At 49.8% G+C, this 27,793-nt stretch overlaps 11 protein-coding genes across 11 annotated transcripts; 6 read left to right on the forward strand and 5 right to left on the reverse strand.

Moving 5' to 3' along the window:
• Window positions 1-1,467: 1,467 nt before the first annotated feature.
• On the forward strand, window positions 1,468-3,319 carry BDP55DRAFT_662793 (uncharacterized protein). The gene is made up of 6 exons (XM_060574830.1): window positions 1,468-2,106; window positions 2,166-2,325; window positions 2,389-2,581; window positions 2,651-2,824; window positions 2,881-3,073; window positions 3,150-3,319. Exons 1-6 carry the CDS (start codon window positions 1,582-1,584, stop codon window positions 3,282-3,284), a joined length of 1,380 nt encoding a protein of 459 aa, XP_060429957.1. The 5' UTR covers window positions 1,468-1,581; the 3' UTR covers window positions 3,285-3,319.
• A 33-nt stretch (window positions 3,320-3,352) lies between these two features.
• BDP55DRAFT_662794 (histidine acid phosphatase) lies at window positions 3,353-5,108 on the reverse strand. The gene has a single exon (XM_060574831.1). It carries the CDS (start codon window positions 4,834-4,836, stop codon window positions 3,415-3,417), a length of 1,422 nt encoding a protein of 473 aa, XP_060429958.1. The 5' UTR covers window positions 4,837-5,108; the 3' UTR covers window positions 3,353-3,414.
• A 1,873-nt stretch (window positions 5,109-6,981) lies between these two features.
• BDP55DRAFT_631655 (capsule polysaccharide biosynthesis protein) lies at window positions 6,982-7,937 on the forward strand (the record flags this gene model as incomplete). The annotated part of the gene is made up of 2 exons (XM_060572310.1): window positions 6,982-7,163; window positions 7,238-7,937. The coding sequence occupies 2 exons, from the start codon at window positions 6,982-6,984 to the stop codon at window positions 7,935-7,937; spliced, it is 882 nt and encodes a 293-aa protein (XP_060429959.1).
• A 237-nt stretch (window positions 7,938-8,174) lies between these two features.
• On the forward strand, window positions 8,175-9,411 carry BDP55DRAFT_662798 (short-chain dehydrogenase/ reductase). Its single transcript, XM_060574832.1, has one exon. It carries the CDS (start codon window positions 8,347-8,349, stop codon window positions 9,115-9,117), a length of 771 nt encoding a protein of 256 aa, XP_060429960.1. The 5' UTR covers window positions 8,175-8,346; the 3' UTR covers window positions 9,118-9,411.
• Window positions 9,412-10,024: 613 nt separating this feature from the next.
• Window positions 10,025-11,936, forward strand: BDP55DRAFT_703927 (flavonoid 3',5'-hydroxylase). Its single transcript, XM_060577984.1, has 3 exons — window positions 10,025-10,341; window positions 10,453-11,071; window positions 11,145-11,936. Exons 1-3 carry the CDS (start codon window positions 10,131-10,133, stop codon window positions 11,833-11,835), a joined length of 1,521 nt encoding a protein of 506 aa, XP_060429961.1. The 5' UTR covers window positions 10,025-10,130; the 3' UTR covers window positions 11,836-11,936.
• A 2,649-nt stretch (window positions 11,937-14,585) lies between these two features.
• Window positions 14,586-15,914, reverse strand: BDP55DRAFT_742717 (uncharacterized protein). The gene is made up of 3 exons (XM_060580471.1): window positions 15,815-15,914; window positions 15,602-15,745; window positions 14,586-15,544 (listed from the first exon to the last, which is right to left on the reverse strand). Exons 1-3 carry the CDS (start codon window positions 15,870-15,872, stop codon window positions 14,889-14,891), a joined length of 858 nt encoding a protein of 285 aa, XP_060429962.1. The 5' UTR covers window positions 15,873-15,914; the 3' UTR covers window positions 14,586-14,888.
• On the reverse strand, window positions 15,915-17,717 carry BDP55DRAFT_117845 (uncharacterized protein). Its single transcript, XM_060565427.1, has 2 exons — window positions 17,383-17,717; window positions 15,915-17,313 (listed from the first exon to the last, which is right to left on the reverse strand). The coding sequence occupies exons 1-2, from the start codon at window positions 17,502-17,504 to the stop codon at window positions 16,074-16,076; spliced, it is 1,362 nt and encodes a 453-aa protein (XP_060429963.1). The 5' UTR covers window positions 17,505-17,717; the 3' UTR covers window positions 15,915-16,073.
• Window positions 17,718-17,832: 115 nt separating this feature from the next.
• BDP55DRAFT_768159 (uncharacterized protein) lies at window positions 17,833-20,551 on the forward strand. The gene is made up of 5 exons (XM_060581016.1): window positions 17,833-18,254; window positions 18,309-18,437; window positions 18,547-19,255; window positions 19,328-19,576; window positions 19,644-20,551. The coding sequence occupies exons 1-5, from the start codon at window positions 18,169-18,171 to the stop codon at window positions 20,436-20,438; spliced, it is 1,968 nt and encodes a 655-aa protein (XP_060429964.1). The 5' UTR covers window positions 17,833-18,168; the 3' UTR covers window positions 20,439-20,551.
• Window positions 20,552-22,083, forward strand: BDP55DRAFT_581839 (Alpha/Beta hydrolase protein). Its single transcript, XM_060570830.1, has 3 exons — window positions 20,552-20,863; window positions 20,936-21,857; window positions 21,914-22,083. The coding sequence occupies exons 1-2, from the start codon at window positions 20,702-20,704 to the stop codon at window positions 21,815-21,817; spliced, it is 1,044 nt and encodes a 347-aa protein (XP_060429965.1). The 5' UTR covers window positions 20,552-20,701; the 3' UTR covers window positions 21,818-21,857; window positions 21,914-22,083.
• A 488-nt stretch (window positions 22,084-22,571) lies between these two features.
• BDP55DRAFT_703930 (cytochrome P450) lies at window positions 22,572-24,250 on the reverse strand (the record flags this gene model as incomplete). The annotated part of the gene is made up of 5 exons (XM_060577985.1): window positions 22,572-22,889; window positions 22,945-23,227; window positions 23,291-23,817; window positions 23,872-23,934; window positions 23,972-24,250. 5 exons carry the CDS (start codon window positions 24,248-24,250, stop codon window positions 22,572-22,574), a joined length of 1,470 nt encoding a protein of 489 aa, XP_060429966.1.
• A 760-nt stretch (window positions 24,251-25,010) lies between these two features.
• On the reverse strand, window positions 25,011-27,157 carry BDP55DRAFT_609749 (family 43 glycosyl hydrolase). The gene is made up of 6 exons (XM_060571162.1): window positions 27,086-27,157; window positions 26,890-27,031; window positions 26,661-26,823; window positions 26,319-26,597; window positions 25,243-26,244; window positions 25,011-25,182 (listed from the first exon to the last, which is right to left on the reverse strand). The coding sequence occupies exons 1-6, from the start codon at window positions 27,135-27,137 to the stop codon at window positions 25,150-25,152; spliced, it is 1,671 nt and encodes a 556-aa protein (XP_060429967.1). The 5' UTR covers window positions 27,138-27,157; the 3' UTR covers window positions 25,011-25,149.
• Window positions 27,158-27,793: the final 636 nt, after the last annotated feature.

The following is a 27,793-nucleotide window of genomic DNA, read 5'->3' on the forward strand; positions in this document are numbered from 1 at the left end:
ATACGTTAGTGGTGATGGCGCAATTCAACGTCGGGCTCCATTGCGGGAATCCCGCGTAGGGGTCGAAGTTGCGTGCTGCAGTGCCTCCCTTCTCAGCTGTCGCCAAGAAGGGGATAAACGCCGGCACAACAAGAATCTGCATGCAGGTGAATGGTGGAATATCCACTATCAAGCCGAGCTTCTCCATGGATGTAGATGTATTAGTAAAGAATCTTATGGCATGGGGGTTACAGCGGGCTGCGGCCGACGCCGGTGGTCAATGTATTTGAGTATCATCAGCGAAACTAAGAGCAAGATCGCCGAGATAGTAATGTCAAGGAACAGATTTCTCAATTTCTGATAACGATCCACTCCTGTTACGTACTTCAATACAAAAGAAAAGTCTAGATCCTACTGGTTCCATTTCTTGGAGCACGCTGGTCGTGAGTCCGATGAGGATTCTCCAGAATTGAGCGGTCGTTGAGCCAACAGGGCCGCGCAACACTAAGAATAGGCGAATTGAACCTGGAATCGAGATTCCATCAATCGTAGAAAGTAGATAAGTCTTCCAACATGGGAAATTCGGGTTTCGTACCCGGACCTAGGCTGTGGCTATAATATACGGCCCGTCAGAGGAAAACAAAACCGCCAAAGCCCAAGTTTCTACGGCTCCGTTGGTCCGTGTAGACATGATAGAGGATGATGACTTGTTCTCCAGTTGCCCCGAAACACGTGAGCCAGAAATTCTCTCAAATGAAGAGACTAGGAAGACCGCACCACTCAAGTATTGGTATAAGCCATGCATGACGGTTTATATTTTATTGCCCAGATCTTACCTGCAGTGACTAGAAGTTAGATACCTCCTTCATTTTACGAGCTACGAAAGTGTATCAGGGTGCTGATTCAGCGGAGGACTCATGGATTGACAACTTGGGAATGCATTTTGTGTAGCGGTCAGTGAATATTGTTGAGATCTCAAGGTAAGGTACCTACTTTAACTGCACAAGGTTCCTTTATGAACCCTGTTCAGTAGTCGGGAGTGGAATCCATCCTGCCATCATTGTGTCGCCAGTTGTTGTTTGGCCACTGATCTCGCAGCCAAGTCATTCCGTACAAAGTGCCATTTGTTCTGAAACTCGGCTGTCAATGCCGCCTCTAGGCAATCAATTCCCGGCCTATCTCGCCTTTTAGCTATCGCTACGGCCAATCATGCGAGCTATACAATCATCCGATGATGAGACCTCAGGATCTGCCAGTCGAGAGTAGCGGGGAAGGTTGCAAAGTCGAACTTCAGATGATCTTTATCCTTGAAAACCTTAGGATGTCAGGCAATCGGCGTCGGTACTCGGCGAACACTCTTGACCGAAGCGGTGGTCTCGGGAATCTGGACTGCCGAGTCGCTGGAATCAGGCACTATGGTTAAGAGATCGTCATTGGACTTCTTCGGTATTCAAATGCTTGAAGAGTAGACTATCCGGCTATATACTCGGATGCTTATCTGTGACAACCTTCTTGGTTGATGTGAAGTAGGATACGGTAGTTGTTCATGCTTACTTCGTCCCACTCCTAACAATTGCATTTCGGAATTTCACAATCGCAACAATGAGCAACTTCGCCGCACAGCCTCCTTTCAAAGTGATCGTTGTTGGCGGGGGTCTCGCTGGCAGCCTTCTGGCGAACGGGCTAGCCCGACACAATGTCAACTTCGAGGTTTATGAACGACAGGTGAAGAAGTCGAAAAGAGAAGGTTATCAGATCCGTTTGGGCGAAGCTACGTTCATAGGAATGCGGGCATGTCTCGATCAGGACCTTATGAACTCGATCTTCAAGAACTTTGGCCGGTCGGCATCATCACAGGCACCAATTTTGTACGACAAGCACTTTCGGAAAATTCTTGAACCAGGGAGAGATCCGAATTACACGGAGTCCTCGCCTATCAGCCGCGTTATCTTACAGGATGCTCTTCGCGAGCCGCTCGATAGAATGGGCAAGATCCATTATCAAAAGAAATTCGTGGACTACAAGATCCGTCACAAAGCCGGGCGCGATGTTGTTGAGTTGATCTTCGATGACGGCACCACTGATATTTGCGACATTTTGATTGCTGCTGATGGCAATAACTCACGTGTAACTTACCCAAAGCTCCTACATTCGTCAAATTGGTAATAGTTGCTCACTCTTCCTAGATCAACAGTCTCTTGGGACTGAACAATATCGAAGAGTTGACTTTTTTCAGGTCGTTCTTGACTAGATGTGATCTTCGTTTGTCAGTCTGCCGCCGACTGTCACCAGATCTCAGTTCACCCATCGTCACCTTGCACGATGGCAAGACACTCTATTTCCAAGGTAATGCTTCATAATGACTAGAGGCTTCTAAACTGAGACCAAAATTGATTGCTGTCTTCTCAGTCTATTTGCCCGGTGGTATGACAGCTCGCCCTCAAAACTCGGACGCAGAAAATGAAGAAGAACTCGCGTCATGCATGCTCGGTGTTGGATTCTTCGTCGACCGTATGGCAGCTACATGTAGCTTTGAGGCTTTGAATCAAGCAGAAAAGTGGGATGTTGTTGACCAGCTGTTTGAAGATTGGTCTCCAAAACAGTAAGGATTTCACGAAGCCTTCGCAAGCTTCGGACTGGGCTTTTATGACTGACATGATATGCTCCACAGTCGAGATATCATCGGGGTCTTCCGGGGTCAGGAGATGTACTCTGGAGTTCCAAGAGTGTCTTCTCGTCCGTCGATGAACTGGCGTAAATCATTTGCCTCAGCAAGTGATAAACGGCTTGGAAACCCTCATATCTGGCTCATAGGAGATTCCATGCATTCCATGTTCCCTTCGAGGTAAGTAAGTCGACAAGTTCAGACAAACTGTCAACTCAGCTAGGTAACATGAACAGGGGAATGGGCGGCAACCAAGCCATGCGAGATACAGCCGATGCCTTGCCGTTACTAGTTCGCTTGGCAGAGACGGCACGAACGGCGGAAGGATTGAACGAAGATGACATATCCAAAGCTTGCGAGGCGTATGAAGAGACTATCATTCCTCGAGCCTTTGAGTGGGTGAAGAGGAGCGGAGGCAAGAATCCAATGGTAAGCGTCTTGCGACAATGGGAAGAACCCGGAAGATAGAGGGAGTTTGCAGTTGGTAACATTCGAGCACCTTTAGATAATCGACACTTCCAGATTCACCGACCGGACTGTTCTTTACATTCTGTCCTGGGCAGTAACAGCGCGGAGGGTATGGCATTGGTTGCGGTCGTGGGTTACCCGCATGGTATCCGGCGTTAGAAACCAGACTTGACACCTTACTTTCCACTGGCTTATGGAAACATAAGGGAAGAAAATACGTTGGACTTTCACAGACAGAACTTTGAACCAAATTTGAGACATTAATTATTTAATACTAGGATTACAGGTAGTGGAACATGTGATTACGCGAATGGCGTATAACGCTTGTCCACAACGGTTCCGTTGCCAACACTGGCATCGGTGTAAATCGACAGGACATCGGTGCTGTTTTTGTACTCGACACCGCACTTTTCAGAGAAGCCAGAGAACTGGGCAACTCTGTCTTGCAAGTACGTGTCGAATCCCTTCCTTGAACAAGAAGTGCCGGGGCCATCGGCGCAGTCGGGAAGTGGTTGAGGTGCGCTGTTCACCAGAACACGGTAGTAATCGCCGTTGTCGTACCCGTAGGCCCCAGTGCAGTTCAGACGCTCAATGGCAATGTTACCAAGGAATGGCAGGATGCTAGAGGCTTTCCATGCACGGCGGTAGTTGATGCGGTCAAGTGGCATGGTATCGTTGATGGAGGCCTCGCTGCCACCGAACTCGGAGTTGTTGAACAGACCCATCGCGACGATGACCATGGGAGGCAGCTCACGGTGAGTGAAGCTAACGTAGATATCCTCCTCGCTCGAGTCACCCATGAGCAGGTTCGCGGTCGCGTTCAGCCAGGGCAAGCCGACATATCCAGAGGCCTCGGCTCCGTAACCGACGTTGTAATGGTAGCGTACGTCTTCCGTGTACTCCCATGCGAGCCAATCGTCGGGAGTGAAGAGTTCAAGGTTGCAGAAAGGAGACTTGCCGCGGATGACAGTCTCGTATCCGCAGAGCTGCTGCATGCCAAAGACGTCATTGGTAGTAAAGTTGAACTCGGGAGCCAGGTCATTGAAGCGGGCGATAATGGGTTTCGTGAACTTTTCCTGGTAGACGGCGGACTGTTTGCTACCTGCGGAGGAGGAGTAGGCAGGGCAGGCCTTGTACGGCGTCAAGCTGTCTGCGCCGGACTCCTCCGACTCGTAGATGCTGACGACGTTCATGGTGTTATCATCAGTCTCGAGCCCGCGCACGAGGGACTGCGCAGACTTTTCTGTCCTCTCTGCGGAAGAGGTCCATACCCTCTTTGGGAGTCTGAGCTTGGGGTATCTAAACTCGAGGTCGACGCCGAGCTGAGTCGCTTCAAGTCTCCCGACCCGAGTCAAGATCTCGGCTTCGGCCTCAGATATCGGTGCCTCCCAGCCCGCCAAGAAGTTCAGGTAGGGAATCTTGCTCCATTCGATGCTCGTCTTGTTGCCTAGCTTTTCGAGGAAGGGCTCGATGTACTCTTCGAAGTCAAAGTCGTTTGCGTAGATGGCTGCATGGCGCACGAGATAGGCTGCGCGATCCGCTTTGCATCCCTGTGGCGCGTCGGGCGATGATTGAGGGTCTTGTGATTCGAAATACGGTGCAATGCCACCAAGATGCGTCAATGGGTTAAAGCTGTAGGTGGAGTACAATGCTGATGCTGAAGAGTAGGCAACAAAGGGCAGCAATTGGATGAGTTTGGAGCTCAGACTCTGTTGGCGAGCCATCGTGTCGCGCAAACGATTGTTATGAGATAGATTCCGCACTTTAGGGGATGAAAATCAGAGTGGAGCAAAACCTAGAATCATCCCAACATTCTGGGCAGCTGCACAGAGCTCATATAGCTTCCGCTGTTTTGACGTTTTGGTCCAGTTTGGGTAGCTTCTAGCTGCGTCCAGCCATAAGTGAGATCATTGAGGGGCCGGAAAAAGTGGTAGGCCTCCTTTCCCGCTAACTTCCCTGTTCTGTTGACGTCAAGAGCAAATGTCTTGTCTCGAACTAGGCGACTGGCTGGACCGAATGGGCAATGTGGATGGGATGGGGCTCTTAAGTTCCCCACGAACAATCGGCAAGTCGGCTCAAGGCCAAGACGGGAGAACTTGCTGGGCCTGTGCCTGGCCAATTTTGCGTCATGGAGGGTGGGAAGATCGCCTCTGCCGAAGCGCTGCGGCTCTTCCGTTGGCAACCACACCGAATTCTACCGAAATGAGCCTGTGTTGATGATTGGCACTTGGATCCTCGGCCGATGCGTTGTGCCGCTAAAAATGACGGCACTTGTCAGGGGCGTCCGTTGGCCGCGTGGAGCGTCAGCTCAGCGGACCGGAAGTAACGTGGAGAAGACTGGGCGAGGTGTAGACGGACAACCGATGGGCCATGGCGATGAGCCCTTTACCTTGTGCTTTGACAAAAGGCTCGTGGAACCAACACGCTCAAGTTCATTGACGCGTGTAGTCTGCTGTCATCCTGGCTAGGTATTCTATCAGTCCGTGTGCTAGACAACTGGCCAAGTCCAGACTTCGCCTGCCTTGATGTACTAGTAGGTTTTTAGGCGCGGTGTGTGTGTGCTAGGCTAGCTCTGGCAGCGCAGATCGTTGGTGTGTCTGATGTGCCATTTTTCGTAAATTCCCGAGGGTTATGCAGAGCACGCACAGCTCGATCTGCAGCACATTGTCTCTCCTCGGATTATTAGTGCATTGTTTACTTACATGTACATGGACGAACGCTCGTTCATCTATGGACCTCCGACAAATCGATCTGCTCAACCAGTACACATGGAGTCTGTGCTCGCTACTTGCCCTGAAATTGGACGAATGCACAAGCAAATCTTTCCACACTCGATTCTCTACCACTCTCCGATCGCAGCCAAACCATCACCGGATATGCAGCCTCAGAACCGGCAAATAAGTGCCGCTGACTGAACATGCGGGAAACTTAGACTCGCCTTGCTCGTTGCTCCTCGAATAAGAACCATTGCCCAGGGTCGAATATTGAGGCTCCAAACACTCTTCGAACCTTCATGACAGCGAATCTTCGTGACGGGGAACAGCCAAGTCTAGGATACCAAAGACGGGGTTGCGAACTGCTCCTGTGTCCCAACTCGGTATCTGCTCGTGCTTCGATTTTGAAAACGGCCGGGAGAATTCCTTTGCATCACCGCAAACTACCACATGGACACCACACGTTACCACTTACCCTGTCTGTAGAAGGAAAACAATTCAATTATGTTTTAATCAATAGTTATCAGAGCGTAGAAACTTCGATGGTTTGAGTGGTTGGTTTATTTGACTTGAGGCAAATCAACGCGTTGGATGGGGTTCCTAAAACCTCGGCCGAAATGTCCAGTCTTCACCTCGCGATCGGACCCGAACAGGAATTCCGGCACCGGTCGCCCCCACATACTTCGAGCAGCTCCGATACACACTCCGTACTCCGTACTACCTTAAGGCGAACACCGGCCCAAACTTCGAGGTACCGACAAGCTCATCCTTCCAGAGACAAAGACAGTGCACCATACACGCAAGGGCACGGGAAACGCGTAAGTGCATCGATTCATTAATACCCAAGATCTCAAGCCCATCGAAGCAACAGTTGCAAATGCTACGGTGAAACTCACACATTGCATTCATCGTACAGACGCACTTGAGATAGGCGCTGTGAATTGATATGTGAGGACCCGTTGTATTGTTACCTTTGGCAGTGTCCGAGAGCATCAAGCCAAGATGACTGACTCGCTGCAACGAAACTGCTAAGCAACTGACTCGTGTGGCCACGTTGAAGCTCAAGACCAACTCCGAGGCCATCTGGCTTAACCTGGAGTCCAGCCTTCACTAGTTCGACTCTCTACTACACGGCAATCTACAGACGTAATCAACATGATACAATCGACGCTACGTGGAACAATGACAGATATGCTGGGGGCTACTAAGCCAGGCCTTCGTCGCATCCTCGAGCAGCTCTTACAATCTGTCGCCCCAAACAAAGCCCAGGCAGCATGGGGAGTCGTTACAGCTGCACTGCTCTACCTGAACCTGAAGAGGTTCCCGTTTGTTGGCATGTGAGTAGAGAAAGAATTTGCCCATGATGTGAAGAGGCCAGCCCTAATGTTGAAAGCTAGCTTCGCGTTTTCAGCCACATCTGGTGGCCGAAGAATGGCCTCTTCGAGCACCAACCCGGAGCTATTTTCCAACCGGTGGTTACACCTTCTCGCGTTGCTCTGCTTGAGACCGACTACAACTTGCACAAGTCCAATAGCACCTATTTCTCCGACCTGGATGTGGCTAGGACGGACCTGCTCGCCGCTCTGAGAGCTCAGGCAATTGACGGTGGACTGTACAAGGAGTACAAGAAAGGCGTCCAAATTCTGCTCGCAGGCACCTCCTGCACCTTCAAGAAGGAAATCAAGCCAGGTGCTACTTTCGACATGCAAAGCCGAATACTCACCTGGGATAAGAAGTGGCTTTACGTTGTGACCCATTTTGTGGAAAAGCGGAAGGGGGCCGAGTTGCCTATTTACCAGCCGTGGGAGGAGGCAGGTGACAGAAGAGCTATCCAGGGTTCACCTGTTGTCTATGCGACAGCAATCTCGAAATGCGTTGTCAAAGCCGGTCGTCTCACTGTGCCTCCACAGAACTTTTTCAGGGCGGCAGGAGTTCTTCCGTCTGAGGATCAACCTGAAGGCACCATTGCATACATCACACCAGAAGCAGATGAGGTCGGAGGGTGGACTTGGGACAAGGTTGAGGAAGAGCGTCTAGAAGCATTACTAATTGCTGATGGATTCGCAGGAGGTTTGGATGCGGCTCATGAGAAAGCCCATTTATTGGTTTAATCAGTGACGAAGAAGTTTCATGGAATGCCAACGTCTTAGTAATATAGACGAATTAGAGTCATCGTGGATGTAAATACAGTGTGTGATGTGGAACATACATATGAAATAAGACAGCACGCAATCTGTGTTCTTTGCTGACGCGATATCGTCGAAGGATTGGCCCTAAAGGGTTCACGTGTTCTTTATGACCCTCTGCCCCGATCCTTCCCAAACTGTTATCTATTTAATAGTGGATGCCGCGTCCTGCGATTCAGCTTGCTTTTTTGTCGTCCACTTTCCCTATTACCACATACTCTCACGTCGCACCAACTACCTGTTTGCCAAACAACTTAGATCGTCAATTTCCCGATTAACATATTCAGTGCGCGGGCTTTGCAGTCTTTACGTACAAACTCATCCATATCCGACAATGCCGAACACCGTATATGTCGTTACTGGAACCAATAAAGGCATCGGTCTTGGCCTAGTCAAGACCTTGTTGGCGAGATCATCCACAACAGTTGTTGCTTCCGTCAGAAACGATCAAGCTGCTGCTTCACTGAAGTCCAGCGTTCAAGATGTAAATATTGGCGAAAGTAGCGAGCTTTTTGTCCTATTGCTTGACTTCAATGTCGCCCCTGATCCCACCGCCGTCCGCAAAGCCTTTGATTCAGCGACTGGCGGTGCAGTCACTTGGGTTGATGTTCTCATCAGCAACGCCGCCGTAAGCACCTCAGCATCGCCGTCAGTTTCAACAACTGCCGAGGATCTAAGGAGCCTATTTGAAATCAACACCATTGCACCCTTGATGGTATTCCAAGGTCTCTGGCCGCTGATGGATAGACCGAGAGGGGTGGACGGCCCCACTGCTAAGTTTATCGGAATCACATCATCAATTGGATCCATCGAAGAACAAGAGCCTCTTCCATCAGGTGCTTATGGTCCGAGCAAGGCCGCGCTAAATTGGTTGGTCAAATCGTTGCATATACAACATCCTGACTTGGTTAGTGTGGCTGTTCACCCCGGGTTTGTGCGAACTTCCATGGGTGAAGATGCGGCGAAGAGGTGGAACTTCGATGTAAATCGACTTGATACGATCGAAAGCTCTGTCACTGGAGTTCTACAGGTCATCGATGGAGCGAGCCGTGACTCCACGTCCGGAAAATTGGTAACGGAGACAGGTCAGGTGATTGCATGGTGACGGGGACCACCTCACGTCGCACACTCGACTGGGTTCTCGACTGAGTTCCCTCATTGGCGCGATATATCTGACAGAAGGGGCTTTGATGAATGTTAAGAGATACAGAAGATGGCTTGTTTCATGGCAGTGCTCCAGTAACTGCGGGATGAGTAGCTCTATTGGCCGAATATGTGGGTATGACTACATGTATGGCCACAGATAGAATTCTCAAGACGAAAGCTCTCGCAGGCTGTACACCAATCATCGCATACAATACACTGATACATAGTAATAGAAGAAAGCGGATTCCAAGAATTTGAGGCGGTATCTACGTGGGCATTCAGCGTGGGTACTTAAGCTACAGGTGTATGCTTGAGGCGAGAGGGTATTTGGCCTGCATGCCTGGCTTGCATGCCTGCCCAGCGAGTGATAGGGAATTACTCGTACCTTTGACTTCTAAGCTGGAGCATGTGCCACTTGTGGGCGGCCGCCATACTAATTCCGGGCGTAAAGGCCAAGCGCATGTAACCGTTGTTCACGCTTTTCTCTCCCACTTCTGTCTCCAGTGGCCCTGCCAGGATGAATCATCAATTCCTCTGATAGGTGCGCACCCATACCACTCCCCAGCATTCTGACAACCATGGGAATCCTTCAATAAATGTCGGTCATGGTCCCTGTTGCTCGCCACGATACGTTTCCATAATTACGTTGTGTCCGTAGAAATAGCTGCGCTGTGGTTAGCCGGCCGTTTCTTAGCGGCGGGGAATGGTGCCGAGCAAGTCCAAGTGGATGCAACATCAAGCGGACTATGCCCGTCACTCTTGGCCCACGAGACGATGGCGCCGTTGAAGGGGCCCAGTAAGACCGACTTTCAGGCCTCCACTTGAACAGGCCCAGCACTGAAAGCGGAGGCAGATCAGCGATTTGGGGACTTTGGTCGGATCTGTAACGTGAAGTCAATATGAACCAGAAAACTTCCAGATAAATGAGCTTCTTTCAACTACGTTTGCAACTTATCAGTCATTTCTTTCGCGATGGCTTTGCTGAGTTTCGGCAATATCTTGCTGCTCTCTGTAGCGTATGTCTTGTGGAAGGTACTCTACCAATTCGTGTATTATCGGTTCTTCCATCCACTGGCCAAATTTCCCGGCCCATTCTGGGGTTCCATCACTCGTCTTTGGATTACCTACCACAATGTGAAGGAGGATGAGTGTCGGGTGAATCAGGCGCTTCACAAGAAGTATGGTAAGTGAGCACCGAGACGCCAGGAAAGTGAGGAAGGCAATGTCTTCTTGGTCAAAGAAGTCGAGGCTATAAAGTGTTTCAAAAAATCTGGAGGTTGACGTTAAGTCTCAGGGCCCGTCATTCGCATCACGCCCACCATGTTGCTCGTAAGCGACGCAACCAAGTTGCCGGAGATTTACCACCGAAACGCCAACAAGTCACAACACTACATCACGGGCAGTTTCGGTAAGAGTGAATCGCTTTTCAACATGCAAGACCATGTGGTTCATGCCCGCTTCCGAAAGATCGCCGCGGCTCCTTATTCCTTCTCAAATATCCGGAAGATGGAGCCTCTGCTGGATAAGCACATTGAGCGCTGGATTTCTAGACTGGACGCCTTCGCCAGTTCCGGCAACAAGATGGACTTTGCTCCATGGGCGGTATACCTTGCTTATGATATTGTTTCCGAAGTCGGCTTTGGCCAGCCTTTCGGTTTCATAGAACAAGGGAAAGACGTCGAGGGACTTATTCAAGGATTCCACGATGGCCTCGTGCCGTTCGGCATTTTAGCGCGTTGCTATCCGTTCACGAATTGGGTCAAGAGCACTTTTTTGGGGAAATATTTAGTTGCATCCCCGGAACAGGACTCTGGAATCGGTACTCTAATGAGATTTCGGGATGGTTTAATCGCCCAGAGATTCAAAGACATCGAAAAAGGGACAACAGACGGCCGAATCGACTTGCTCCAAACGTCAGTATACAGTGCAGATAGAGGATCACCTATGGCCTTCTCAACATCAGCTCGACTGCTGACATCCATCTAGTTTCATCGAAGCCCGCGACGAAGACGGAAACCCTCTAGACCTGGACTACATCAAAGCCGAAATTCTTCTCGTTTTGCTTGCTGGAGCTGATACCACTGGCACTGCATTCCAAGCTTTCATGATGCACATCATGACACACCCTGAAATTTACGATCGTCTCATGCTCGAGATTGACGAGCAGACCCGAGCTGGTAATCTTTCGGAGATGCCTCAGTATGCAGAAGTTCAACATCACTGCCCCTTCTACGTCGCGTGCATCCGCGAAGCCATGCGCCTCAACCCCTCAGCACCCAACATATTCCCTCGTCTTGCCGGGAAAGGTGGCATGGAGCTGTACGGAATGCATGTACCTGAAGGTGCCGAAGTCACCTGCAACCCCTGGCTTGTCCATCGTGACGAGAATATCTACGGCCCCAATGCCAGTGAGTTCCGACCGGAGCGGTGGTTAGAGAGTGAGGAGAAGACGAAGGAGATGCTCAAGTATAATATGGCTTTTGGTTACGGAGCCAGAGTTTGCTTGGGCAGAGATCTTGCAATGATGGAATTGTTGAAAGGGCCCCTTCAATTCTTTAGGACGTTCAAGCCAGAGATACTTAACAGGAGCCAGCCTGGGAAGTACGTAGTGAAGGGAGGCGTCAGTTTCTTCGAGGAGATGTGGATCACCATTGAACGACGGCCAAAGGCGATATAACGATCTTTTGTATCACTTTCGTATCACTTTCACGGTGCAACAGGAAAGGGGCAATTTTCTTAGTAGTCGACGAAACAATTCTGAAGTGGCGTCACTCTTGGCATTCATATACGTCAAAACAAGTGAAAGCTATGAAGTTACGATATGAAGAGGCCGTCTTGTTGTTCATTGAGGAGGGGAAAGAAAGGTACGATGAAAAGTCTGACTGAAGCGGCGCACCTTGTGCCATGAGTTCCCTAGCGCCGTCAAGGAACTCGGGATGTTTAATGAAAAGCCTTGGATCGGGTTTATATCTGTCCAACCGGCTCTCGATCTGTAGATGATTCGCGACGGCCAGGGCAACACTGGGAATGAGAACTGCGTCTGTGGCCCAAGACGTTGGCAAAGGTGCCGGCCCCTCGCTGGAGTCCTCGTCAATTGTTCCCATCGCTTGAACGATGTCCCCCTTTGATGTACACCCGCTGAGGAGGCGAGTCAATGACCAACTCGCTAAGTAGAGCTTCGATAACGTACATGCCGACGATGTCGCTGATAACCTCATCAAGACAAGGATCACTGGCATGAAATCGATCAAGGCAGTCACGAATGGAGGGGAAAGGAAGCCAATAAATGACCGCAGGGTAGCTACATTGCAACTGGAGCAGAGTTGGCCGGTACTGCGCATGGAGCCTGTTGAAGGTTTCCTCGGAAGGGCGGATTTTCCACACAGTAATGTCGCGGGTGTGATAAAACCTCGTTTTAGTATTCCATGCCATCACATCCTCCCGGGAAATAGTGTGGAACATGGATAGGGCTGAAGTCGTGGCTAGATAGAGCCTGAAATCCGTTAGCTGGAAACGATGCTTTACGGTGGAGAAATGGCATCGCTAACAATGGCGTAGATAATTGCGCTCTGGGTGGTTCCGTTGTGCGCTTGATTTCTTATTGTATAAAGTTGATGTGGTCAGAGAATGAGGAGTTCGAGTTGACCCAGATCTGGTGCCGCGAGGAGCTCAGGTCTTGGGCAGAGACTAGAGCGTTATGGTAGACATTCGGTCCCATTTGGTAATCGAATGACCAAATGTTGGGTTTTTGTTGAGTCATTCCCCACGAGGTCATTCCTCCTCCAGGGTCGGAGATTGGTTGAGGTTCGGCCTCATGGCTCAGGTTTGCGTCGGCTGGTTGCATCGTCTGCTTGTTGCCGTTTAGTTATACCAAGTCTCATACTAGATAGCCAGGGTTGTAGGCCATAATGCTGGTGCAAAAGATTGGGGAGTCGATGGAAGCTCTGCCGATACAGTCTGATCACACAGAATGGTTTTCGAAGCAGAGGCGTCGTCATTGGAGGACTTTGCGTCGTTTGCGTCTTCAAGTCTTGGAGCAGTGTTTAGCACCAGCGCTTGCACGCCGGTGAGCAAGCCATTGAGCTTGGCATGAGCTTCTGCGAGCTATTCTCGAAGGGCAGCAATCTTCCGTCGCGTCTTGGCCAACGGTTCGCTCTCATTTGTGTGGTTATCATCCGCTCGTTCGCGGAGATCACGGATCAGGTCGCCCCTGCGGCGTCGAAATGCCTGCTGTGACAGACGATTGCGCAGTTTTCTGGCCTACAGTATTAGCAGTGCAACGAGATCGCAAATTGCGCTTGCTTTGAACGGACTTGGTCTCCCTAGAGCTTGCAGCGGTGCTTGATGTCTTGTCCATTGCATCTCTAAAGCTCGCTATGAAAGGTCACAACCCCGGGTTGATGATGAAACGGACATAGTGAGATGCTTTAGAGAGTTTGTCTCCGAGTTACATGAGCGTAATGATTGACCACTTGGCCCCGATGACTAATACTTCCCACTACCTTACATTTTCTTCAGACTTCAACTTAGTTCTTATTGCCAGGTGCGACGCCAGTTGAATAGTTTATGATCTTAAGTAAAGAGTATAAATACGATACACTCAACAATGGTTCATACCCTAAATCTGCCATGTGCAAGTGAGGACGGGAGCATTTGGACCCCACACTTTCCCCCCAAGTGCCGAGCCGTATCATCCACCCCGCGGTCAGCAGTGGGATCCCGACGACATAGCGTGTGGGCGATAAAACAATGGACGGCACTGATACATCTCAACTCCGTTGGAATACCTAAAGTACTTGTGCGCAATACAAGAAACAAGAGAGAAAGGTTTCCAGCCAACTAGGGGTAGGAGTAGCTACATGTATCATAGCCAGGGCAAAAGTAGTGATAGTGATGACAACAGTAGAGTTTCTACTGGTGGGCACCATCCGGCAGAAGGAATGCAAGTTGTCAAGACTCAGGTGTGGGATCCCGACGTATTGGCGGGCTACTACCCTGGGCATTGACTACAATTGATCCAGGGGCCTACGCCTGTTCGGGATTTCCGCCGTGCCAAGCCGGATTCAGTCCGTGGGTTGTGGGATCCCAATATGTCTACTAGTATCGGCCGACATCCCGGGCACATCATGTGTCCGATTCAAACGCCCACACGAGTCCCTTAATCTGGCGGCGAATATTTGACACCTGGACGAAGTATTGAGTTGCAACGTCAAATCTCTATCACCCCAATGTAAGGCCCCCGTACAGGCCGTCGTCGGTACCGCCCATTTCTTGTCTTCCGGTAGTCTGGAGGAATTAAATGGCAGTGAACATCGACATAGCCCAATTTCACAGTGCAGGTTGTCGTTGGATTTGTTCTCTTCTAGGTTAAATTGCTGTAGGCGAAGGCTTGATAAATCTAGCCTCAAGATCAGCTAGCAGGAGTACTATGTAGTATTATGTAGGCTCAATTGGACTTTCGAGTGAAAGCCCAGGGTCCACGGAGGGATCTGGAAGCTGTCTAAAATGGTGACTGAACAAATTCCGTTGGAGACAGAAATTCCACGAGACTGACCCGCATAGGAACTTAGTTAGTAATCGCGCCGCAGAATTTTGGAATAGCATAGACCTAGTGAAGCACTCAGTTCGGGCTGGTGGAGTTATCGGAATGATGTGGATCGCATGCAACGGTAACCTTATGTTGGGACGGAGTCGGGATCCCACTTTGTCCTCGGTCTATGAATGGGACGTCTACTCCCAGGTATGAGACAACAGGCTAGATAGCCCGGCCAAGTTGATGGGTGCCCGCGTCCTGGAGAGGTCATAAAGGCGTACATAGATTACGGCCGAGATGAGAGCCAATCGATCAATGCATGCGAGATGACGAGTGGATCTTAACTGAGCAAAGATAGCTGCAGCATGAGAAAGGCACTTCCTAGAGCTTCCAGGATTACGAAGAACCCAGCCTTCTAATTCGCCTGTCGCATTCTCCATCTCAGCGGTGGATGAATGCCAACCTGATAGGCGAAGTAAAGCTTGGAAAGAGACATGCCTGAAGATTGACGCTGTGTGAAAGAGGAGAGAGGCAACCTTATTGCGACCTTCTACTTCCCCACGACCTCCTGCATCAAAGGAAATGAACCGTTCTGTCAAGCTTTCGATTTCATCGTTGAGACGACGAAGCTTGGTGTCGGCGAAAGACTGGGCTAAGGACGATCCAAAAGAACGTAAGTGAGCCCCACCCAGAGAGCTTTCAATCGCAAAAGCTTCGAGATGGTTGTTGGGGCCAACAAGGGAGATAAGAAGCTGTCTCTCCTGCATGCAAGCTACAACCAGTGCGAAACTGCTAGAAAAACCGTCGAAATTCTGAGGGGCTCTGCTTTGAACACTACACCCCCGAGGTTTGGCTTTTTATTACGATGTCAGCATATCAGACCTCCAAAAAGACGGGGTTGGAAACTGACCCGTTGCCTCGGCCATTTCTGTGCTCCAGGCTTCCGCAGTGTGGGACCTCCAGAGATTGTCGGCACAGGGCTCGATCATTGGTAGTTGATTTGCTTGGAAGACGGGCTGAAGGTTACAAAAGATGAGCGCCAGGGAGTCCAGTACTTGCGTAGGGCGTTAGCTGTTATTCTCGACTTTGGACCCAAGGTTCAGGAGAAAGATACAAAACGCACACTGGATGGCTCGCCGGCGAGTCTCCTGGGCTACCCATTTTTCCCATGTTGTATGCATAGGAGCCTCTATCGAAGCCTCGTCATAGGTGTCCTGAAGTTTGGTGGTACTCAACAGCATCTGGCATGAGAACACAAGATGGATTCTTTCGCATTGACAAAGGAATATGTTTTGCCCAGAGCCTGCAAAAACGCAAAAGATGTCCCGAAGCAGGAGACTCTGAACATAAGAGACTATAGTAGAAGTTGGAGAATTCGGGGCCTACGTTGACACAATTAGCTTCTGACGGCGATAAGAGTAGGACGGGGATGATAAAATATTTAATTTCAGAGCAATTCTGAGTAGTTCTTGTAATGCCAAAGCATGATCAAAGGATCTCGATATCTCGGAGTACTGGCTGCCAGTTGCCGCAAGCGCTAATAAGAGTACCCACGGGCGGTTTCCTGCTTCCATCTGACAGTGGTGGATACAAGGAAATTGACAGTCAAAGTGCTCAAAATAGAGCTGAACGAATGTGTTCAAGACCTCACGGTGTGGAAAGACACCATCCTGGAGTGATAAGGTGCCCTTTTGAGACTTCCAGAAGTTCAGGATGGCCTGGTACTCTTGCTCGTCAATTTCTCTCACCAACCCAAAGTCCTCAGACTGGATTATTGCATCGTCGGCTGCTTTGGGGGAAGGGAATGTCAGCTTGAGAATAGAGGATTCTAGTCCATTTTCAACAGAGCCCGCTCGTGAGATCCAAGCCTCTGTGGCATGAGGCACACGAAAATCTGATGTCGAGCCAATGCGTGGCTTTGGGGCTTGCTGTGTAAACATGTTCTGCCAGATATTGAGGAGCCCGTCTTCCGAAAAATGAAAGGCCTCATGGAAGCCACCATCAACATCTGGCCATCGAAAGATTCCGTTGGAGCCCTCCGCCATGGTACAGTCTGCATAACTAGATAGGCCCAGAGGATCATGTAATTGCAGGCCTAGCTCTGTTGCAGCAGATTGTTGCTGATGTAAGCCTACATCGAGTCCCAGATCAAATTGACAGGGCTCGAGCGGAGGATCCCGACTGGGCGTTTGTATACTGATTATCTCTCGTGGTGGCAGCCATGGAGATAAATCAGGAGCTAACGTTGCAACGTCTTCAACTCCGAGAAACGTCTCAGCTGCCTTCTCAGTCGGTGCTGGTGCTCGTATTCCACGCGATTCAGAGATCCGATCCATCATAGTTTCTCGAGTTCTTCGGTCGTCACTCAACTCCACGTTACTTTCTTCTTCCCCTCCAAATAGTTCATCTGGCCTAGTTTCCACCGTAGATGTCTGTCCTTTCCGGCAGCAGGAAAGGCCTTTCTTTAAACATCGCCAACAAGGGATCCCGCCCTGGCACCGTTGCTTTGAACTTGCATACGCGACACAAGCTTGTTCGCACCTCTTAGTCATCTCGACCCGGGTCTCTTGCCGTGATGGCGTATCCCGATTATGGAGGGCTGCATGGCGATATAGAGAGTCCCTGACAAAGATTTAGAAAAAGAGACAATTGTGCGCAGACAGTAAGCACCGGGGTTGCCGAAAATCTTACCTTTGAGCAAACTTTCTTCCGTTAAAGTCGCAGTGAAATGGCTTGTACTTGGAGTGCCGCGCCGAGTGACGATTCAAATGACCTTTGCGTTTGAATTTTTTCCCACACGTGCGACAGTCCATCGGGTGAGCTTATAGGTATGTTTTTGCGATTTAGGATGCGGGCCACGATGCCTACTCCTTGGATTGAAACAACATATAAAGTTGGTAGCATAAATTGGCTCTTGGCGTTATCGAATCAGGTATGATTGAGAGGAAGGCCGGGTCGTGTGTGTTTATTGACGAGGACTAAGATGTTCCTACAACCCAAAGAGTATCGAGATGGTGCTGAATGCAGGGCCCGGAAGTATCAGTCGTGACTCGGAATTAGTTTCGTATTGCTTTATTCAATTATCAGCGACGTGTCTTGAACCCACGTGAACGGACACTAATTACTGCCTCTCCCCATTACCGAAGTTTGAACTCACGGGTGATCGTCTCAATTGCGGGGTAAATCTGGAGAATCCCCCACTCGGTGAAATCTCGCTAACGGGGCAAATAGGACTAGCATAGAACTACGCAGTGAAGTAATTCGTATGAAAGACCGGCACACCCGAGCCATGTTTTGGGATCCTTGTTTATGCAAATAAGAAGGGCAGTCATTTTCCACCTCTTCGTCCACTTGGACTACGGATGCCCACACGCGAATACCGACCAAGAAACAGGCGGCATTGCGCCAACTCTGAATTGCTGATAGCCGAGTTATCTGTGTCCAACAGGCTTGAAGATATTGGAGTTCTATCGCGCGATGGTCCCCTCCGACGAGAGCAGCGATCGATATACTGCACTGCGTCATCGACGGAACAGAAGGGTTCCTTACGTCAACCAGGCATGGTATGTCTACCCTGCACTTGCCCAATCATGAGAAGTTTGCTAAGTTCTTTCCAGTATCGAGTGCAAGAGAAAGAAGATCAAATGCGATGGTGTCAACCCCTGTGCGGCATGTACACGCAATTCAGTCGCGTGTGGATACCACCCGCATCGTCGAGTCTTAGCCGCTCAGAAACCAAATTTACGGTAAGTGAAGCCGCTACTATACTAGATATCCCATTCTACATCAATTATTGGGACCCCTTTGTCTTCTTCCTTTTCTGCAAGTGACACTGAATTGCTGACTAGAACTAAGAACCGCGGATTCATCCAGGCCTTCTCATTGTTCTCCTCAAAATGAAAGCTCACTCGACGCATCAAAATCTACCCCTCCACAGAGTCCATCGCCGCAGGCGACTTGCCAACAGATGAGCCCCATGCTGAGATCCAGATCAAATCACATACCATGTGACGCAAGCAGTAATTCCCCGGAGTTCTGTGGTCCCTCAAGCTCCGAGTTCACCTTCGGAGTTGTCAAAGGGAATCTGGAAGCCATGGGAATTCCCCCAGCCATTCTGGACAAGTCAACACCGAGGACCAACTCCGTTTCGAATATGCCATCTCATCTAGCACAATACGGGCCATTCATGAAGCTTCTGGCCCAAGATCCACTATGGGAGGTAAATCTTGAAGATGCGACTGACCACATCAAGCAGTGGTTTTCGGGCACTGGCTTCCTCTACGCTGTTGTCAGTGAAGAGCAGATGCTAGCGGTTGCCAGTAATGTTTTGAACACTCTGCAGTGTGTCAATGTCCACGAGACGCGAAGTCGAGGAGCTCTCGCAGAATGCCTATTCCACAGCGATACTAACAAATTGAAACTAATCCTGGCCATATGTCTGAACTTGGAGAGCGGAGGTGGCAACGAGTTGGCCCAGAGGCTCTTTCAGAGCGCCACCGAAGCTGGCGAGGGGCTGCTTTGGGGCACAAACTCGATCAGCAACATACAATTGCTGGTGCTGATGGTACGTGATATTTTGACCTAGTGCCAGGGAGAGAGTAGGCTCGAGCGATGTCATTAACCGGTGTACTCATAGGCCCTTTACTACTACCACCTCGACGAAGAAGTGCGGACCGGTCGTATCATTGGTTTTGCAGCCCGTCTCTGCCTCGAAATGGGCTTGCATCGCCGAACATCCATGGACCGCTATGCCAACTCGGAAGAGCAAGCTGCGGGGCTACAGACATTTCGGTGTGTGTATATGCTGGAAAGGAGGACGAGCCTAGGGCAGGGCATACCGTTCTATATACAGGACTGCCACGTTGACCCTACACTACTCGCGATGGTAAGATTTCACTAATTCCGGAATGTTTCACTGGGTATCTCGTCGCAGCCCGCTGATAGCCCGGCAGAACAGCCACGACACGGTGATGACTGCGCTTCTCGACTGGACGAAACTAGCTGGCAAGACGTGGTACGCCCTCAATACCCAAGTCGAGAAGGAAAGTGAACTCAACATCGACGAAATCGACTATCTCGATTATCGAATAGAGCAGTGGTACCAACTTCTAGCTGATGACCTAAAGCTTGAACCTATCCAGCCGGGACAAGAGGTTCGGCACGTTCAGGCCGTGCTTTTCCTCCGCAAGAGTCACCTACACAACTTGATCTGTCGCCCAGTGCTTCAATCCGCGAAACGGATCGTGCAGTACGAGAGACATGCTCACAAAGCCGTCGCTGTCGCCAGAGAGTCGCTGCAGATGCTCTCGAGCCTCAACGAAAACACTACCATCATCAAGCGGAACCCGCTCTTCTTCAAGCACCTTTTGCTGACTGCCTTTGGGAACCTCTTGTTGGCGGTTGTGAATGCCAGCTCCATGTTTTGTGACAAGGTTACCATTGAGTTTGACATTGCGCTCGAAATGATCAGAGCTCTGAGTAAACGGTCGCCGCTGCTCCTGGCTCTCTGGGAGCGTCTTCAAGGCCTACGAAAGCTTAGGGCACAGCTGTCCGGCTCCTCCGTCACAGCATCCAGTACCAGCGAGCCAGGTGAACTAAGGGAGAGCGTTGACAGTCCGTCTGATGCCTTGCTGTTCGGAAACATGGGAGACATGATGGTTTTCGACCAGCTCAACGGTTTCTTTGACCTTACACCAATGTCCACGAACTGTGCAACGACCAATTGGACATTTCCGATTGGTGATTGAGCAAATTCCGGCCGCTTCCGAAGCGGAACTAATGGCGGGGTTAAACTACCTCCGATGATCCCGGCGGGGTCACCACTTATTAATAACTGAACGAAACATCAAAGTATTACCTCAGTGCAGTCAACCCCGCTGCCTCATCTGTCTTGTATGTCAAAGTTGAAGTGACACCGATTCGGACCATCGTCTTCTTATTCCTTGCTCGGATTTTTGGGCCCTGTGTCTGGTCTTTAGCAAACGTCTCGCTGCGACCGCATTTTTAGAAGATGGGCTCCCCTTTTCCGTTAGAGGCATTAACGGGGTACACGTCGCGAACAGTACCCTTCAAAATCACTTCAGATATAACCATTAATGCCGACGTCGTGTACCCCGAGAAGTCAGACGGGTCTCCCGCTACCGTCTTGCTACATTACCACGGTGGTTTCCTCGTGAGTCTCCCGTATTTCATGATGTTTCACACTATGTGGCTCGAGGTTTTGCTAACATGAGAGATTTCCTAGATCGTCGGAGATCGGTATTCGTTCTTGCCATACTGGCTTGTACATGCCTGCGCCGCCCGTGGATGGGTCTTCGTGACTCCTGAATACCGCTTGATGCCCGAGTCAACCGCACAGGCCTCCGTGGAAGACGCTGCAGATGCCTACAAATGGGCCTGGTCATCGCTCCCGGAGATCTTGGGCCGCCCCGTCGGCTCGCTCCTAGTCGCTGGGTCAAGCGCCGGCGGGTATTTGGCTCTCAACACAGCAGTCTCGGCCGTTCAGAAGCCCAGCGCACTGCTGCTCATCTACGGAATGCTCGATCCTTCTGGGACTAGATACACAACTCCCGGGAAGAACATATTCGACCGGCCACCAATCGAGACCGGGCCTATTTTAGAAACATGGCCCATGAGCAAGGCTTCGGGTGAAGAGAGGAAGCCTGTGTCAGCACATCCGATATTAGGCGACCCCGCTGCTGACCCCAGATTTGCTCTTGCTTCAGCACTGCACATTGGCGCCCTATTTCCCGATTATATGACTGGCGTCTCCGGCCTTGCTCAACAAATTGCTGCTCAAGGAGTCACGGCCATCCCCAAAGAACATCAGCAGCTGTTCCCACTTGACTTTGGCAAGCTGAGTGGCCTCCCGCCTGTCATGTTGCTTCACGGTGCGAATGACTCGGCCGTACCGCTTGACTGTAGCACTAGGGCCGCAGAGAGGCTAAAGGCATCTGGAGTGCGCGTTTTAGCCGAGTTCCCGTCTGACGCGGAGCACGGGTTTGATGGAAGGTCAGGCGATGTTAACGTCGAGACTTCAGCTGGGGATGCGGTGACAGCTGTAGAGTCTCTGAGGAAGGCGATTGGTTTCCTCGAACAAAATGCAGCCACTAGCTCTACGAAGTAATCAGCCTCTCAATAGAAGCCTGAAGATAAACCATGCCAATCTTGACTTTTCCTCGTCAGAGTCGGAGTGTGAAATTGGTGGGTGGATACAACTTACCACTAAAGGTAGTGTCAAGTTGTCAAGCTGTTTTAAAGCTAGGTATCCGTACCTACCTAAGGTACCTACGGTTGAGTGAGTGAACGTTGATGACGATGTCATGACAAGGTAACTTGAACCGGTCAATCTCAGTAGTTGGAATAGGTATTATCTTTACGACCAAGGTTCGTCTTACCATTTTAGCCACTAACATATGGTGCCTGTAGGGTTTTCTGCGTGTTGACGATTAACATCATGTGATTGTACAGACATCATGTGAGATTTTACACATTGTAACAAAATTGTCCTCAGGAGCTGCTTCAGGGGGTCCTACAGGGGTTGATCTAGGGATCCGTGCATCCCTACGCTCTGGTCAAGCGCCGACTCCAGGTACTGCTGCAGTGACTCCCTTTTTTCCGGGCCACCTTTTAGCACCAGACCAGTCTAGACTGCCCTGTCTCCAAATCAAATCCCCTATCGCGTGTAAGTGCAAATCATTTGAGCAGCCTAAGGGATTGCCCAGTGAACACTCGCTAGCACAGCTGAAGGGAGTCGAACTTGAGTTATAAGTTCTTGCGTGGCCAGTCACTTTCACGCTGTGCTCTCTTGCTTTTTAGATGATTCATAGAAAAGGCGCCGGTGTAAGTCATGTTGCTTGGTTTCCTGCACCTTTTGGTATCTATCTTCTACGAACACGACACATCAATGGACCTTCTTTCTCCGAAATTCCAACGCTAATAGTAGAAATAGCATGCTCCGGTTCCATCATCATCTCAAGTTCATAACATTTAAACGTAGTTGCAACAAGCTTCAGCATGTTGGTCATGGCCATATTTCGTCCAATACACATGCGATGACCCATGCTAAAAGGGCTCAGGAAGCGCTGGAGCTTCTCGCCCTCTTGATCATAAAATCTAGAAGGGTCAAACACATTGTGATCCTTTCCCCAAATAGCGGGGTTATGATGGACGACGTGGTTCAAACTGAAAACGCCGGTCTTTTCATTCGTTGTCAGCAAGTAGTCATAGCATCATAGGAGAGAAGAAACTTACGCCTTTAGGAACTACATGACCCTCGATTTCGAACCCTCCTGTGGCAGTCACCTTTCGCTCCAATGGCATGGTGAAAACAGAGTTCATCCGGAAATTCTCATCTAAACATGCCATGACATAGGGGAGCCTTGTTTCCAGGTCCTTGATCGGTACGATGGCTGAGCCAACGTTCTCAACAACTGCGTCTACTTCTTCAACTACTTTTTCATGCACAGCCGGGTTTTGGAGAATATGAGAAAAGAGGAGAGTAAGGGTTCCAGACGTCGTATGAGAACCAGCAACACTGAGAAGAAGTCAGCCAGGGAGTCAAAGAGCCATCCGACCAAAGCAGAATCTAACGACTTACATGAACGCGAATGCCTCAGTTTGTATGTCTAGCTCTGTGAGCTTAGAGCCCGTCTCTGGGTCCACAGAGTTGATCAGACTAGTGATGAGATCTTTTCGAGCAGCGCTAGTGTCGGTTATCCGGCTTCTGACGCACTCGGCAGTAAGGTTCTTGAGGTTTTGTCTTGCCGCAAGAAGTCCTTGCAGCCACGGGATCGGGATCCAGGGAAAGATAGTTTTGATGAACGGCATAAAGTCGGGAACCATGCCCATTAAGCAAGCCAGAAAGATGTGATCGTTGATGGGAGGCAGCTTCGAAATATCCTTTTCAATCTGCGAGTCAAATTGACATCGAAAGGCAAGATCTCCTAGGACATCGAGGACAAAGAAGGCTATTAATTCCTTGAGATCGAAGACTTGCCGCGTCTTGGAGTATTCGTCGAGGTTTTTGCGGAATTGAAGCATGTGGCCGTCAATATACTGCTCCATTTCCTTGATCGACTGTAAAGAAAATGCGTGGGCCATTTGCCGCCGCCGCGTCGAGTGAACCTAGGAAAGTAAGTCTGCGATCTTCAATTCACCGCCAAAATTTTAGCGACTCACCTCTTCATCTTGAGTTCCAAACAAGTTGGGATTGAATGAAGTGAACCCGTCATAGAACTTGGTCTTCCAAGGTTCGGCCGGCCTTGTAGATCCTGGGAACGGCACTCCCTTGTCTGAACGAAAGCATATTAGGGCCAACGCGGACTACATCACCGTACTTCTCGTGCAACGCGACGAGAGTGTCGGGTAGGTGCAAGCTCCATAGTTCCCGAAGTCTCCAGAAGTTTGTCAGTGACGCAAGAAAAGGGCCAGGGAATCTCGACAATGGATGAATATTGCGATAGTAGAAGGTGTAGAGGCCGATAAGAACAGTCAAGAAAGCTGTAATCGACGCAAAAGGGTGCACAGTTACGAGTGGTAATAGATGTTTGACATCCATGTTAGCTTCCATCTCTGTGGTTCCTGATGATATGGAACCATTAAAGCGAACCGTCACCGTTGGAAGAAAACCTAGAACTAATATACGCCTGACTTCGGCAGTGCGTTCACTCGCAAGTCACTTCATGTTCAAGCGTGGGCGGCCGAGATTCCGGAAACACACAACAGACGGCTTCATTCAGCTCGACCGTTCCGTCTGGGCCTATCGGATTGCTCCATCACTAGGTCGAAACGGAATTTTGAAGTGTGCATGAAGAAAACGAGAGGGGTCGTTCCGTGCGAGCCAATCAAATCGGTCTTCCGTTACGGGCCAATACGGAATACCAACTTACATGAGTCGTTCTGTCTGCGCTACTGTGGTGGTCTTGATTCTCGGGCCTGTCAAATGATAATATGGTATCTTTAAAAAGGCCTGAGGCTCTCAAGGAGCTAGCCTAGTTGCCGTTCAATGTACAAAAACAAAGTAGTCACGTGTAGCAAATGCGAAGGAGGTAGCTTGAGATTGACCCATCTAGACAACTGATAGGATAGCGGGAAATACTTATCAATCCGTCTTAAGTCATGTGCATTTTATCACAGACATAGTCGGAGCTATCGGTTTCTTTACTCAAATAAGTTTAAATCGTACTTCCCATCACTAAGCTAAATGTACTTTACCTTAAGGTACGTTGTGAATTTGAAGAAGCGACCAATGCGAGACCAAAGATTGAAGAGCCCGACTTCATGTTGACGCAAAATCATCATTCTGAATGTTAAGGTATGGAGTACCTAAGAGAGTTTATTTCAGCTTAGAAAAGGTCTCCTGAAGATGATAGCTTCATCTACCACCTCAGGTGCTGAGTACATAGCGTAGCCTGGCGGCCTGTCCTTGCAATACCCCCTAACTTCACACCATCCATGCTAGTTTAATTCCGTTTGGATGTACTCAAAATCCTGAAAAGCAGTTGTGTCAGCGACTTTGCATTATAGAGGTTTGGGAGAGAGAAGACATGCCGCAGGGTTCAGAGTCGGAAGTCTGGTTCCAGTACTGTAGATCGCGAAATGAGTTCCGACAAAGTTCTGCCAGCCCTCAACGAATGACTGTAGCCAGCGATTCTCAACAGTCGCAAGCCATTTTGGTGCTTTGTCGCCTGTAGAATATCCCAGACGATATCCGGCATCCTTCGCCTCGATGAAAAGCTTTACTGAGTCACCATTGGCAACATCCTCATCCTCAATGTAGGTGGTGTTGAGCGTTGCATCTGAGCCCGTCCTTGTATGCGTGACTATGCATCGCTTACCGGTGTCGTTCGAGTAAGTAATGGCAACTTCGTTGTGATAGTGGATGCTAAGATAGACACTTGCACCGGCCTCCTGTCGCCACGATGCCGGGCTGAATGAGCTGACTTCGGTGCTGAAGGTGGTATTGATGTCGACCTGCTTGCGGAGCAATGCTGCTGGAGTTTCGCGATCGTTGAGAGTGTAAACGTTGCCTCTGATCCGAAGCTTCCCAGGGCTGGAGTCGAAGTCTGTGAAGCTTTTGTATGGTGTCCGTGTGTAGTAGTAAGCCTCATCCGTTAGTCCTCCCTCAAAGTCGTCCCGCCACACCTGCGGCCGGTCCAAGTCGTACAAAACGTCAGGCATATACTCAGTAATCGGCTCGTTATTGTTGAACATAGGCCATCCATCTGCGTCCCATGTTACGGGGCACAGGAAAGTCTCACGACCAAGCTGAGGAAGCCCAGTGCTGTTTCTGGGGTTTTGTGGCCGAATAGCGAGAAACACCGCCCACCAATTCCCATCGACGTCGTCAACAATGTCTGCATGTCCCGTAGCAAGCACAGGCAAAGACATATCTTCACCATTCCACAGTACAGGGTTGTGTGGATTGCCTTCCCAAGGCCCATCCAAGGATTGGGAGCGGTACACGTTTGCTTTGTGGTTAGCCTCCGTTCCGGAGTCGGCGGTGACCATGTAATATGTCCCATTGAGTTTATACAAGTGGCTTCCTTCGGTCTACGGCCAGTTTGGTTACATATTAGCCAAGACACCTTCTTGTGATAATAGTGTAAATAAGGGATGACACTCACAAGCGGGTAGCCAAGTTCTGGAGGTACTGTCGTGGTATGGAGAACTCGGGAATTGCTTAGAGAGTCGCCAGTCTTGATGTCAATCTCCGTGATCCAGTTTGCAAAGTTGCCATTCTCGACGAATTCTGAGAACGTGGAAGTCAAATAAACCTTGCCATCATCATCGAAAAAGAGATCTGGGTCGAATCCCCACTGGTCGACATACGTAGGTTCACTCCAGCTAGCCTGATCGAAGATGTTCGGGGTTGTGACGTAGAATGAACGGGGAACCCGTGTCACCTATGGAGATAATTAATACTTTAAGTAGACAAAAAAAGTCTCGTTATACCGAAATATTCTTACGTTGTCGGGAGGGCTTATCACATCAAAAACTGTATCGATTAGGTAAAAGAGGCCGTCGTGGTGTCTCAATGTCGGCGCAAAAATACCTCCGCTGGGAGCGGTACCTCGCATGTTCAACTGCGACGGCCGAGACAATGCATGGCCAATGTTTTCCCATTTTACGCTGCACCGATGAATAAGAACCAGAAAACCTTGGGGGAATGCCATATCTCCAACAAATTAGACTTACAGGTCAGTTGAATGGTAAATGGGGACGCCGGGAAAGAACTCAAACGTGCTGGTTGCCAGGAAGAAGTCCTGACCAACTCTGATGATCGTCGGGTCCGGATTGAACCCCGGAATAATGGGGTTTACGAGTCCTCGTACGAATGCTGTCCGAGAAATAAGCCTCTAGTCAGTCACTGTAACTTGCCTGGTCAACTTACTCGGAAGCAGTGCAGCCACTGACGCCAGTCGCATGAAAATAGTGGACTTCATATCCGGTGCCTCGGTCTTATTCGACCCAAATGCAACACAAATATGGTACTACCTGACCTTCTACCAGATATCACGGACTAATCTCGCAATTTTATGGACGCTTTATATTGCTCAGAATCCGGGGTAAATGACGTTGGTTCTGCACCCCTCACGGGTAAATGCCTGGCTCAATTGACCCTGGGCGGGATGCCGGATGGGTGGTAGGTTGCATTGCATCTCAGCTAAAAGTGGATGAACTTGGCTAAAACGGCTCCATTCGGGCTTCGCGGTGATGCTTGCCGAGGTTGCGGCGGGACCACTCTGTTCAACCCTTTCAGGGTTTCTGTTCGCCAGCTTCTCGTGGATAGGCAGCATCATACTTCAAGGTGTCAATGCCTGAGTTATACTACATCTTGTCAAATTTCACATTGACTTTCCCGAGCCTCGAATGGCGCACCTAACTTAGGATCAGCCAACGTGCTAGCTACACAGTTCTAAGCTTCCAATTTCCGCTGCAAATATACATCTGAAGATGCATCTGTGAGAATTTTGGGACTTGAAAGACTGTGGTAAACGATCCGATGTTTTAAAGTTGAATGATCCAGTTTTTTGGTTCCTCTACATACGTGTTCTTCTAATCATTCTCGACTTGATCTTGGTAGATAACATAACACAGC

This window comes from Colletotrichum godetiae (genome assembly GCF_030913485.1).
Source record: "Colletotrichum godetiae strain CBS 193.32 chromosome Unknown BDP55scaffold_19, whole genome shotgun sequence".
Lineage (NCBI taxonomy): Eukaryota > Fungi > Ascomycota > Sordariomycetes > Glomerellales > Glomerellaceae > Colletotrichum > Colletotrichum godetiae.